Here is a 13,886-nt window from a genome sequence, read left to right as displayed (position 1 = left end):
GGGAGATCATGGGATATTCCCACTTCAGCTCCTATAGTTTCATGATGTTCCGATACGTGACAATGCAATACACAGCTTTCAAAATGGCATCTGAATGAAGGTGTATTCCAAGCAAAGAGCTGTCTCTGTGTTTCTTTAGGGGGAGAAGCAGAGTGCAGCAGATACTTGTAGGTGCTTTCAGCATGTCTACAGAGACCTGGCAAGGAATAAAAACACAGTGAGTGACAGAGGGAGTTATATGTCATCATTCCAACAAGGTCGCACAAATCTGTACAATCTCCAACATTACAGCCAACTGCACACCCCTCGCAAGATTGATGAAATGACTTCAGGGTGTTCATTGCCACAAAAATGCAAACTAACTTCTCTTTCTCCATGACAAATCAAGTACTCTCAAAAGTCTGTGCACTCAATAGGAGCTCACAAAACTTGAAATTGTGGGAAGGATAGTGGACAGGACATGTACTGTGTTTGTCCTGCCCACTATCCTTCCCACCCCTCCCACAATGGTATTCCACCATCCACCAAACCTACACAATATACTTGTCCATGCCTACACAACCCCTTCTCCCAACCTCTTACCTCATGGCTTATACTCCTATAGTAGACCTAGATGCAAGACCTGTCCCATACATCCTCCCACCACTATGTACTCCAGTCCAATCACAAACATCACCTATCCCATCAACGGCATGGCTACCTGTGAAAGCAGTCATGCGATCTAAAAGCCAAGCTGCAACTGCTGTGCTGCATTCTATGTGAGCATGACAACCAACAAGTGGATCATCCAGTTGCTGAGCACGCTGCCAAACATGACATCCTTCATTTCAATGACTGCTTCATAGCCTGTACCATATGGATCCCTCCCACTGACACCAGCTTTTCTGAACTGCACAGGTTAGAACTTTCCCTGCAATATATCCTACATTCCCGTAACCCTCCTGGCTTCAACCTTCATTAGTCATTGTCCTCATCCATCCAGCCTCCCTGTTCCCATTCCGGCACCATACAGCCCTCATTCCACCATTGCACCCAGTCTTCTCTCCTTTTCCACTACCCCCTCTCCTCACCTCTCCCCTGCCTTCTGCCTAATCTCCCGACTGCACATAGCTGCCCTACCCTCTCCACCTCATCCCCTGCACACTCACTAGCAGCACTGCACTGTCCGCTACCTCTACCCTACCATCCCTCCACCTCCTCGCCCTAGCCTCCTCCTTACTACCACTCAATCACCACTCCCATCATGCACTGGTGCTGCTGCTCACAGTGTGACTACAGTTGCCTTAGACTGCAGTCATGTGAGTTGCATTTGCCTCAGTTTGTCTCTGTGCGTCTGTCATCTAATTTTGACGAAGGCCTTATGGGCTGAAAGCTTTATTTGGAACAGTCTTTTTGTTATGCCTATCTGTGACTCAGCATCTCCACTATATGGTGAGTGGCAACATCCTGGATTTTTCATATTTATATTTTCATTTTTCACAACACTTGCTGATACACTATATGTGTAATTTTATTGTTTGGACTACAAATGAACAAATCTTGAGGTGATCCAACTCTTGAGCATGCGACGTAGAACTTGCCATCTGAAAAGTATGATTCCTTCAAGTTAACACCACAATCTTGGAACGTTTGGCCTTGTGCTTTGCTGATGGTCAAGCTGTAAGTCAACTTTCAAGGAAAATGCAATTAGCTTAAAACAAAGGGCAATCCAAATGTATAAAGGTATTTGTGGTATAAATACCATCTGCCCTTATTCTTTGCCAGTCATTATACTGGCTTTGATGATTTAATTCTGTAGTTGTTTGATGCAGTCTTGAAGGTTTGTCAATTCAAATCCCACAGTAAAACAGATGGTGAACCGACTTTCAGTTTGAGGCAGTGTAAAGGCATTAACGAAACATTCAACAAATTTTAAAATTTAGAAGGAAATGTGACAGTTTTATTTTCATCAGTCATGGTATTGACTAACATAAATTTTTGCAGCCCCAGAATCATCTCTTGGACAATCTTGTTTATGTTGCTGACAATTTTGTTTTTTGTTGCTACAATAACTCGCTTCTGTATCCAATCTAAATTGGTATAACTTTTGACAATATCCATGTACATTTTGCTTATGAGTTGTTCAGGTGTTTCAAAGATGTTACACAATTCATATGTCAATATGAACAGCCAGAATTTTCATTTATTGGATACATGCCTTCTCCTATTTGAAAAAGGTTTTCCGCAAATTCTTGCACTCTTTCCTCTTGCGAGATTTGTATTCTAATGTTTGTTGATAGCATTTGACAAAAACTGCCTGACAATATAAATAATAATACACCTCCAATTAATTACTGTAATTATTGATAAAAATGCTGCTATAATTATCAGCCCCATGTATCTTCACAGGTTTTGCAACTTTCTGGAAAAATCTTATTCGAGAGATTCTTTCTATAAAATTCCAAATACGTCTCTCAGTCCCTCACTGACACATGAAATGCCATGCAAAGCATTTTAGACACTATTCATAAATACAATGAGCGAGACAAGGTCACACACACACACACACACACACACACACACATACACTCTCTCTCTCTCTGCATAAATGCTGCTACAAAAAGACATTCAATTTACACAAGCCCACACAATAAAAAATGTACCATCAAGATTCACCAAGCCTCAATATTGGATAGCAAGGTATAACAATATTTGTGCACCTTTTGGTGAAGAGAACATAAGCCTCGCCTATCATTGTTTTCATATCAACCCCTGTGAGAATTTCTTTCTTGTCCACCGTTTCTTGGGGTATATAAATGGAGATGAAGGGCCATGAGGATGTATGAAGTTAACTATAACCCCCACTGATATCTTTAACATTCAAATACATCCAAACCACCAATGAACTTTCCACATGCCTGCAACAAATCCTGTGATATCACTGAGGTACAAATACTGCTGGGTTCGTATTAGAGATTTATTTCTGCTGCCTGGTCAATAGGAAAAACTTTCATTTTGGTGTCGTTATAGCCAGTGGAAATAACAACTCTAGCCTGTGGATACCTGCAATTGAGCAAAATGCTCTTGAAGGAAAGATCCTCTTCCATCATACTTACTGTTGTATAATTAAAATGACACACTGGAATGTTCTTGGGACAAAATTCAAACAACTGTCTAGTTGTGACTATGTGAGAATTTGAGATGCACTGCAGACTTGCACAGCCAGTGAGTCTCTTGATGGTACCAACAATACCATCACATTGCTCTTTACCATGTGATGTGTCAGAGAAAATGCCACTCTGCACAGACATTAAACTCAATTAAAGGAACAGTTATGCTTGGAAAACTCTTGCTGCAGTTTTTATATTAGGCTCCAGCACCATCTGAGAAGTCTCCCAATGAAGACAGACATGGCTAGAGAGTTGTTCTTTCTGAAGATGCTTGAAGTTAGTATGTTATTTCATAAATTCCATTTTCATCAAACAAATCTCCAAGATCTGTAATGAAAAGGTGTGTACCTGGGCAATTTGCATATGCTGACATACAAAATTTTTTTATCAAAACTAGGCATATTCATCTTGATGGAGTTACTGCAATCTTAACTTATTTAAAAAAGTGTCCAAATTCAGTCCCCAGATCACTTTCCTTTATTTCCATATGATTGATTTTGGACTAGCTGTCCACCTTCAAATCTATTACAAAAAAATTTATAATTTCAATTGGTACAAATTACAAATGGTTTAAAATTTTAAGTTAAGAAAGCTTCTAGGTCCTTAAGAAATTAGTTATAATACAAATTTATGCAACATACAATTTGTTACGTTTACTTGTTGAAGGTGGAACTGAGAGTCCACTGTCATAACTAGCCACGCACTAGCTTTCTGCAGCTTTATAATTTTTTAAATTCTTTTTATTTTATTTATTTTTTTAAAGATACCTGGTTGGTACAACACCTACAGCACTGAAAAGTTTGTTTGTGGAGAGAGTGGACAACTGTAATCCATAAGATATGTTCCTAAATATAGCATAAAGCATTGATGTGAGCTCATTAAAAAATTTTGAAAGAACTTTTTAAAACAATTATCATTTTTTTAGGGATCCTAAATGGTGCAAAGTTTTCAGCAACTGAAAGTGCCCTCTGAGGACTGACAAGCATACGAACTATTAAGAAATTTTCAAAGACTTATTATAGCCTTTGCTTGGTGACAATGTGGGTGCTCTAGCAGACATCAGCTCGGCAGCCCTCAGCATACTGGCAGTAGCGGATTGAACACAGCAGAGGAAGATTCAGTGTGGGACAGTGTTTGGTCTGGTGTGTTCAGTCTGGTCCAGTAGTAACTCTAAAACCACTTAACAAGGGGAAGAGAAGAGAACTTCAGAATTTTCTAATTTTCTTTTAAAGTTTAATGATATTAGAACCCTGATTTTTTATATATTATGCTTAGGAACATTTCCATGTGTGAAATATTTCAGTCCACAGAGAGCGCTCTTGAGTGCTACTGGCTCTATGATAACCAAGTGGAAGGAGTAGGAAATATTTTTGGATGTTTTAAGGCTCTTTTAAAGTTTTTAATAATAATGTCCTCATTGATGCTTCATTTGTTACATTTATGAACATCTTTCATATCATATATGTCTGCCCCCGGTAGCTGAGTGGTCAGCACGACAGAATGTCAATCCTAAGGACCCAGGTTCGATTCCCGGCTGGGTTGGAGATTTTCTCCGCTCAGGGACTGGGTGTTGTGTTGTCTTAATCATTATCATTTCATCCCCATCGACACGCAAGTTGCTGAAGTGGCGTCAAATCGAAAGACTTGCACCAGGAGAAAGGTCTACCCGACGGGAGGTCCTAGTCACACGACATTTATTATTATGTCTTATATTAGTCGGTAGAGGGCATTTTCAACCGCTACAAATTTTGCACTGGTTGGGATCCCTATAAAATAATTTAAATAAATTTTTAAATGTTTTATAAAGTTCTTCTAAAATATTTTAATGCTATTAAATTTCATTTTCGTGCTTTATGCTGTGTGTTACAACCGTCCTCTCTCTACAAATAAAGTGCACTTTTCAGTGCTGTAGGTGTTGCACCAATCAGGTAAAAAATATATATAAAGCTGTAGCAGGCTTGTTCATAGCTAGTTATGACAGTGCACTCTCAGTTACACTTTTGGCAGGTTACTCTGTAACTGTAACAAATGGTATGTTGCACACATTTGTATTATAACTAATTTCTTAAGAATCTTAAAGCTTTCTGAAACATGTAATTTGCAGGAATTGTAATTATAAAATAATTTTTGTAATAGATCTGAAGATGGGCAGCTGGCCTGAAACCAGTCTTATGTAAGTACAGGAAAGCAATCTGGAACTGAATTTGAACACTTTTTTATACAACACTTTAGCCATGCAGGGTTACAAATGAGCAAGACAGTGTTTGTAGGTTTAAGTTGACAATCAGCACCATGTGTCAAATCTTTCAATCTGGAATCTTCTCACATAAGCTTCACATTTTGGTAAATACAGTGAACACACACACTATGGGTACTGGTTGCACCAACCAGGACACAGTTCTAGAGCCGTAACTGGAAGACTTTGGATACTGTTATTTTCAGTTCCATATTTTCATCTTTTTGAATGCTTGATACAGCTCATCCACATTTCCCAACACCAGTCACTTTTGTTTATGAATCCTGCAACTATTTCCTATGCACAAAATCTGTCTTCCCAGACACAGAGTGGTTTTTATGTTCTCTGATTTAAAATTATTTGACATGGTTTACAAGGTGTTCACTTACCATATGTCTAGTTCTCAAATTAGGAGTTGCTAAGATATAGTTTAAAGTACCAAACCCATTTTCAATCCTTCAAATGCTTCAATTTTTTGGAAGCAGTGTCAATATTTGGATCTTGTCTCTGCTTTCAGTGCTAGTAGTAGTAAATTTCTCTTTCAAATGCGTTACAATTTTAAATTTTACATTTGTTTCACCTTCTGCATTTTCTAGGAAGGTATTTACTTCAGAATGGCTCAGACATTTTCTCAAACATTTTCTGTGCATGCGTCTTCCCTTGCAGTCTTTTCTTTTTCAAGGGAGGCTCACCAAGTTATATCAGATTGTCATTTAATGCAATTAAATCAATATCTGGTGCTACATGACATATGACTCATTGGAGGATTCATGCAGCTTTGCAATTCCTACGAGTTTCAATGTAGTTGGTCAGCCGCAGGCCCTTGTTTCTGTACCAGTTCTTTTCCTACAAGGACTATATATTTTGTGGTCTGTCTTTATGCCACAAATAATGTCAACCACTCACATCTACACTTTATGTAGACTTTTCTTGTATCTGTTGTGTCTATCATCCACAAAGGAATTACAGTAATACATTATACTCTTAAAACTGCAGCCTCCTGGTAGATCTGTACAGTCAGAGCACACAACAGCTGTTATTACAACTTCATCTGTTCATGCCATCCAAGCTTTGACAGCAAACAATTTCTTAATTTGTCACTTACTGTCAGTAACAGAACTTAATTAACATTTCTGAGGCTTTTCTATGTTCTTCATGTATGTAAGAATGTTGCTATGGCCCATTCATATTACAAAATTAACTGTGATTAGTCTAAATAAGAGTGGTGAGCATCAACCAAGAATAAGTGAAAAATAAAGTACTAAGTCATAAGGGAGAAGGAAATCAGTGACTTCCAAGAGTGTTTACTGAACAACAAAGTAAATTTTTCATTTGCTCCCAAAGTAAATTTATTTACTCCACGACTGGCGGAGAGCACCATCGAGGAGGATGCTACTACATTAGTAACTTGGGAAAGCCAAAATTTACTCCTAAGCAGTAGTAGGAGTAAAATTAGAGAGTAAGGTGTGTTCTTTGATCCCTGCATGTTAAATATTTAATTCTATGGATTACCTGGACTATGTAAAATTTATGGAGGTGGAGGAAGAGGTAGAGATCCCAAGAATGAGGGCTTTAATAGAGAGAAAAGGCCTATTTGCAATGTATAGTGACAAAGACATTTATGACTTTAGTGTTAGTCGAATTTTTGCACTTTTCAGAACTTTGGGCAGCCATTGTTTTTGTCGTACACACCCTAAAAATTCTGAAATTTGAGACTTTTCACTCTCTTGTCAAGCGCAAAGAACACACAAATATTGTCAGGCTGGAAGTTTTACTACTCTGTGGTGATTTAACTTGGAATGATAAAATCACAGTGACTACTGAAACAATCAGTGTAAAATAAAGCACGGAAGTACAAGTACTGGAATATTAAATGCATAATGTTGGGCTGTCAAAAGAGCAATGCAGAATGCTTTTACTGACTACCATAGCAGAATTTTACTGGAAAACCTCTCAAAAAACAAAAGAAATTCTGGTCATATGTAAAAGCTGTTGGTGGAGAAAAATGTGGTGACCAGGCACTCATGAAATTTAAATGCTGAACTACAGGGTGATCCATTATTATATCCCTATTTTTATTTCACTGCTGTTCTATCACAAACGATTTAAGACCAATCACTCCACTGTTACATTATGCTCCATTCTATACCATTATGTAATTGTTTGTATTTATTGTTTATTGTAGCTGTAACCACAAATTAAGTGAAGATGGTGCACAGGCTACACATTTCTGACCATGCTCAGATTCCAACTAGGATGGAAGTATGGCAGCTACCTGTAATAGTGAAACAATGGTGGAGACAGGAGAGGGGAAGAGATGTGACTTTGGACATGAAAACATTTAAAAGACATGGCACACGAATTTGTTGCACACATGTTTGATTACTCACCAAAGGGGGTGCTGGGCCCCCAAAGAGAGTTGTTAGTGAAGTGGCTAAAGCCAGTACTGCTGTGGCATTTGTGTAAAGTTCCACAAAGTCCCTGAGAGAATATCAGAGGGAAACTGGTTTATCATATGGTTCGGTCCAATGAATACGATAGTGTTTACTGAATCGACATTACAATGGACAGAAGAAGAACCAGATAACCTGATATTTTGTGGTCAGATGAAGCCATGTTCCACATAAATAGGTTCATAAATCTCCAATTACCATTACTGGGGTCCTAGTAATGATGATCCTGGAGTTATGATTGAAAAATTGCACTCACATACTTCATTGACTGTGTGGTGTAGTATTCAAGATTATACTCTCATTGGTCCTTACATTCTTCATGAAACAATGAATGTACAGAGGTATGCTCATATACTACAAACTTCTGTTCATTCTATTGTTTTAACCTGGGATGGTACTGACATGTGCACTTTATGCACGATGAGCACCTCTGCATTTTGCACTGATTTCATGAGAATGGCATGACAATGCTTTTCCAGGCCATTCTATTGGATGTCATGGAAATGTTGAGTGGCCACCAAGAAGTCCACACTTGATCGCATTGGAATTTTTTCCTCCAGTGATATTTGAAAGAGAAAGTGTATGCCAGAAAACCGTGCAACTTAGGTACTTTAGAAGCAGTCATAAGGGTAGACTCTGCGTGAGTATCAAATGATATGTTGCAACAGTCTGTCGGGAACATTGCACTCCGACTGCAACAGTGTGTTGCTAATGCTGGTGCGTATGTGGAAACATGGAATAGCAAGGACGATAGCACATAACAGAATCAAAACCAACCATATAACATTGTTAATGGTGAATAATAGATAAATAAAAATAGAATACAATAATAGACCACACTGTACATTTACCAATATTCTTCACAAAAGAAAATCCAGGAGTATTTCCCCAGTTTAATTCTTGCGCCATTGCCAAGATAAGTGAAATAGCTATTAGTATATGTGGCATTCAGAAACAGCTGAAATTGCTCAAATTTAATAAAACTTTTAGAGTCTGATGAAATCCCTATCAGATTAAATACAGAATTTGCAGCTGAATTGGCCCCATTTGTAGCTATAATATATTGCAAGCCCCCCCCCACACACACAAAAACACACTGCTTCATAGTTGGAGGAAAGCACAGGTCACACCCACCAACAAAAGGGCAGTAAATGTTATCCGCAAAACTAACATCCAGTATCTTTGACATGCATATGTTGTAGAATCTCAGAACATATTCTGAGTTCAAACATAATGAAGTACCTCACACAGAATGACAACCTCCAAGCTGATCAGTTCAGATTCCATGAACGCCAGTCACCTGAAGCACAAATCACACTTTCATCACATGAATCATAATAGCCATGTATCAAAGCAGTCAGGTAGACATAGTATTTCTTGACTTCCAAAGTCTTGTTGGCCCACAAGAGAGAGGCATCGAGATGCTGTTAAACCTGAATCTGCAAACACTTTAAGATAGTAGCCTAGTTTCCTAGAAAGCCCACTTAAAAAGTCTCAAGAACCAGAATCAAGCAATTTCTGTGAAGGACTTCACAGTTTTTTTTTTTTTTTTTTTTTTTTTTTTTTGCACTACTGGTTACTTTAATTTTCTCAATCCACTTCTCCAAGACAGTTACCATCATTAACACCTGAGGGCAGAAGTGTATGAGCAGTTGCAATTTTACTGGCAGCCTTGTTACAATTTTCCCATATTGCCTGGCTCTCACATATCAACATATTATATCCAAAAAGCTGGTATTTTAACACCTTGATGAATTTGGTATGTAGGTCTGGACTTGTAAGTTGATATACACTGCTTTGATATACTGGAGGGGGGAAGTAGAAAATCAAAATAAATGCAACCATCTTTTGCAGTTACTCACAGAACTTGTTCACAATATTTTGTATATTTCCCCTTTAATTCACCAGTGTGTAGATCTATTACGTCTCACCAAATGACCTGACCCTGTCAGGAGTGGTGTACTCAAAAAAAAAGTTTTGCATTCTGCAGGAGTGTTTCTTTATGTTAAACAGTAGTTTCCATTTCAAAGTCCCATTTCAGAGGTATATCATCTACATCATCCTGTACAAATATTTTAAACACAGAAAGATGATGGCTCTTCCCTCTTGGTGATTTAAAAACACACATTCTGGCAGTTGATCTATGTTTAGTTAGTACAATCCACTTTCCTCTTACTTATGTATGTTCATGAGAGCTGACTTCTTGACTTCTCTTAAAGGGTTGGGGTTTCGCACTATTCAATGGTCCAACCAAACTACCAGGAGTATTTTTACTAGATGATGTATGTTCCATGGTCACCCCAAGAGCAAGTTGGTCCTGTCAACTCAGGCAGAGCCCTTACCAGAGCAAGCCTACAGAACAGAGGTTCAGCAGGTATCCAGAAAACTTCCCTTCATGAATACTTCATGTCAGAGTCATCTACTCCATCAGCTCATAGCACACCTTGAGGTTGTTGCTTCATATGCATACACCAGGCAGTTAAGCTGAGAACTCTGTTCCCTGTAATGTGCAACATCCCACCACCGCACTGTGGGGTAGTCACTGAAGTGTACACAGAGTTGGCCAGCCTCCACTTTGAGAACACCATGTTCGCCAACCTCACACTCTGTCGTGCAATACTAAGCTCCCCGAGATATCTGTCACCACGCAGGAGGCATATGCAGCTTACAAACTGTTATGGATACAGCGAGTTTTACCCGTTTGTGTCAGCTTCTGTGGTGCTACAGTCTGTGGTCTTTCATGTACTTGTTAGACTTCAACCAGACAGTGAGAATATGTCACACATTTATTTAAAGCTGATTTCCACTCCAAAGGCTGGTAATATTTTTGATGCACATTTGTTTTCCTCTGTGATCTTATTTCACGGGAGACACACCTTCTCATTGATAGCCTCCAGATAGCCTGCAAAATCTTCATAAACTGAAATAATGTTCTATCAAGCCTCCCTTTAGTCTGTGTCACTTTATAAGGTGATGTGTTGCACAGAGTGTCCGTCTCAGCTGTCAATGTGTGTGGCTGCTATGTGGAGGACTCAGTAATCTTTTGAGCAACAGATGATGATTTTATGAAACTATGAGTCAGAATACATGATGTGACACTCAGATCAACATTTGTGAACCTGACAGATTACAATGAAATGAATACCCAGGCGTTGATATAAGTCAACGGGGACAGTTGAAAATGTGTGCCCCAACTAGGACTCAAATCCAGGATCTCCTGCTTACAGGGCAGACGCTCTATCCATCTGGGCCACCAAAGATACAGAGGATAGTGCGACTGCAGGGACTTATCTATGGCACGTCTCCTGTGAGACTCACATTCGCAGCTTATTGTCTGTGGCAACAATGGAAATCAGATTCATTTGTGTATCAGTTTGAGCTCCTCAGGCGATCAATTTTGGTGAATGCCGAAGTGGACAAGATGATCATGAATACCTCATAGATATATAGGACAAATCCAAAAGGAACCTGCCATTGATTAAATTATTTGTCATGAAAGGAAAGAGATTTACTTTAAAACGAAAGGAGTAACTTTCAGGTACATCTCTCTAGTTGTAACATTCTCTAAATTCCAGATATGTTGTCTTCTTTGTATCTGATTTTTTTGGAGTACTCTGATATTAGGAATGATAATGACAACACAACCATAAATATACACCGAAGTGCCAAAGAAACTGGTATAGGTGTGCATATTCAAATATAGAGGCACATAAACAGGCAGAATATGGCACTATATAAGACAACAAAGTGTCTGGTGCAGTTGTTAAATCAGTTACTGCTTTTACAATGGCAGGTTATCAAGAATTAAGTGAGTTTGAACTTGGTGTTATAGTAGGCGTATGAGTGATGGGAATCAGCTTCTCTTAAGTAGCAATGAAGTGGGGATTTTCCTGTACGACTGTTTCACAAGTGTATGGTGAATATCAGGAATCCGGGGAATTGTCAAATCTCCGACATTGTTGCGACGGGAAAAAGATCCTGCTAGAACGAGACCAATGACAACTAAAGAGAATCGTTCAATATGACAGAAGTGCAACCCTTCTGAAAATGGCAGCAGATTTCAATGCTACGTCACCAACAAGTCAGTGTGGGAACCAGTCAACGGAACATCATCAATGTGTGCTTTCAGAGGCGAAGGCCCACTCGTGTACCCTTCATGACTGCACGTCAACACCAACATTGGTTGTTGTTGAATGGAGACATGCTACCTTGTCAGACGAGTCTCGTTTCAAATTGTATCAAGTGGATGGACATGTACGGGTATGGAGACAACCTTATGAATCCATGGTCCCTGCATGTCAGCAGGGGACTATTCAAGTTGCTGGAGGCTCTGTAGTGGTGTGGGGCATGCACAGTTGGAGTGATACGGAAGTCTTGATATGTCTAGCTACTATTCTGACAGGTGGCATGTACATAAGCATCCTGTCTGATCACCTGCATCCATTCATGTCCATTGTGCATTCTGACAAACTTCGGCAATTCCAGCAGGACAATGTGACAATCCACACATCCAGAATTGCTACAGAGTGGCTCCAAGAACACTCTTCTGAGTTTAAATATTTCCACTGATCACCAAACTCTGCAGAAATGAACATTATTGAGCATAGTCAGGTGCCTTGCAACGTGCTGTTCAGAAGAGATCTCCAACCCCTCGTACTCTTACAGATTTGTGGACAGCCCTGCCGGATTCGTGGTGTCAATTCCCTAAAGCACTACTTCAGACATTAGTCGAGTCTATGCCCTGTCTTGTTGCGGCACTTCTGCGTACTTGCTGGGGCCCTAAACGATATTAGGCAGGTGTTCTAGTTTCTTTGGCTCTTCAGTGTATATTTATTGTTACATTTGATAAACAAATGTGATAATACCCCAACTATGAATCCACCCTCCCCAGCACACACCTATATACTGTATATAAATACTGAAACTTAATTCAGTAGTTTACAGCAGATCAAAATTATTTGTTCATTCACTACACTAAAAGTAATAAAACTGAAACCCAGTGCACTCACCATTACTACTCATGACTTTTGCAATACCACGAATGGGCACTGACTGTGAGCTGGTCAGCTGCTTCACAGCATTTGATGCCATCATGTTCATAGGAATCACTAGCTCTTGCAATTTTCTGAGCGGAATCATAGTACCTAAAAATAATTCACATCTCATAAACAATAAGAATACACAATATGAATGAAAAGCTACAAGAGTGATCTACAAAATATGACATTAACAAAAACTTTAACCACAAGAATGAAAATAAAGTCATAACATTTGTACTGTGAACAAACTTTTGAAATGAAAAGGGTGCTTCCTATGAAATGAATAAGAGGAACAAAACTGTACTAAGTTTCCGAAGATACTGAAAAAGCTTAATTGCTCACAATCATCAAAAAGTTATATTTGGTATAGTGAAGTTTAAACTTTCAGCAGTTAGAGGCAAAAGTTTTGGAAGAAATAGGGATCATTTTAGGGGAAAAGAAACTGCCAGTCATGGGAGAGGTATGACTGAAATTGTAAAAAGTAGTTTCAGCATAGCTGAGGTTTGTGGAATTGTGAAATCTGGTGCTAAAATTCAGGAAGTCATTGTAGGCTGCAATGATGAAAGAGTAAAATATGATTATGTGATCCTAACATGTGGTTCTAACAATCTAGCCTGTAATGACCATTATGATGTTATACAAACACTCAAGGAGAGATTTTTGATGCTTCATCTCTCCAAGGTAATTGTTGTAAATATTCAAAAGAGACATGAGTCCTGTGTAAATGAGGCTGTCACACAAACTAACAATAAATCAACACACACTTGCAAGAATTTTAGCAATACCTGTGCTGCAGATGTAAGTAATTTTAGTAGAGAGTTGTTTGTTACCCACAGCTTGCACCTAAATGGGTCAGGGAAAAAAAGCATTAGGTATCCTTTTAAATGCAGCAATTACAAAATAAGAAAACAAAATAACTCCATGTTTGGAACCTACTCCTTTTAAATGGTGCCAACAATCTTTCAGACTAATTTTCGAGCTCAGAAAATTCTAAGAGAAACAGTTAACA

At 38.8% G+C, this 13,886-nt stretch overlaps 1 protein-coding gene across 4 annotated transcripts in view; it reads right to left on the bottom strand.

Annotated features, from left to right (window-relative positions):
• LOC126162222 (aspartate--tRNA ligase, mitochondrial) overlaps nt 1-13,886 on the bottom strand; it is a 138,215-nt gene that overhangs the window by 101,427 nt on the left and 22,902 nt on the right. For 3 of the 4 annotated variants that reach the window (XM_049918576.1, XM_049918578.1, XM_049918577.1), the window contains exon 2: nt 12,848-12,982. The exons of the other annotated variant lie outside the window; for it this stretch is intronic. In XM_049918576.1, coding sequence (XP_049774533.1) covers nt 12,848-12,977 — 130 coding nt within the window. In that variant the 5' untranslated portion in view covers nt 12,978-12,982. The remainder of the gene's footprint in view (nt 1-12,847; nt 12,983-13,886) is intronic. 4 annotated transcript variants of the gene reach the window in all.

Source organism: Schistocerca cancellata, chromosome 2 (assembly GCF_023864275.1).
Source record: "Schistocerca cancellata isolate TAMUIC-IGC-003103 chromosome 2, iqSchCanc2.1, whole genome shotgun sequence".
NCBI lineage: Eukaryota > Metazoa > Arthropoda > Insecta > Orthoptera > Acrididae > Schistocerca > Schistocerca cancellata.
The sequence above is the reverse complement of the archived record's forward strand: the minus strand, read 5'-3'. Positions and strand labels throughout refer to the sequence as shown.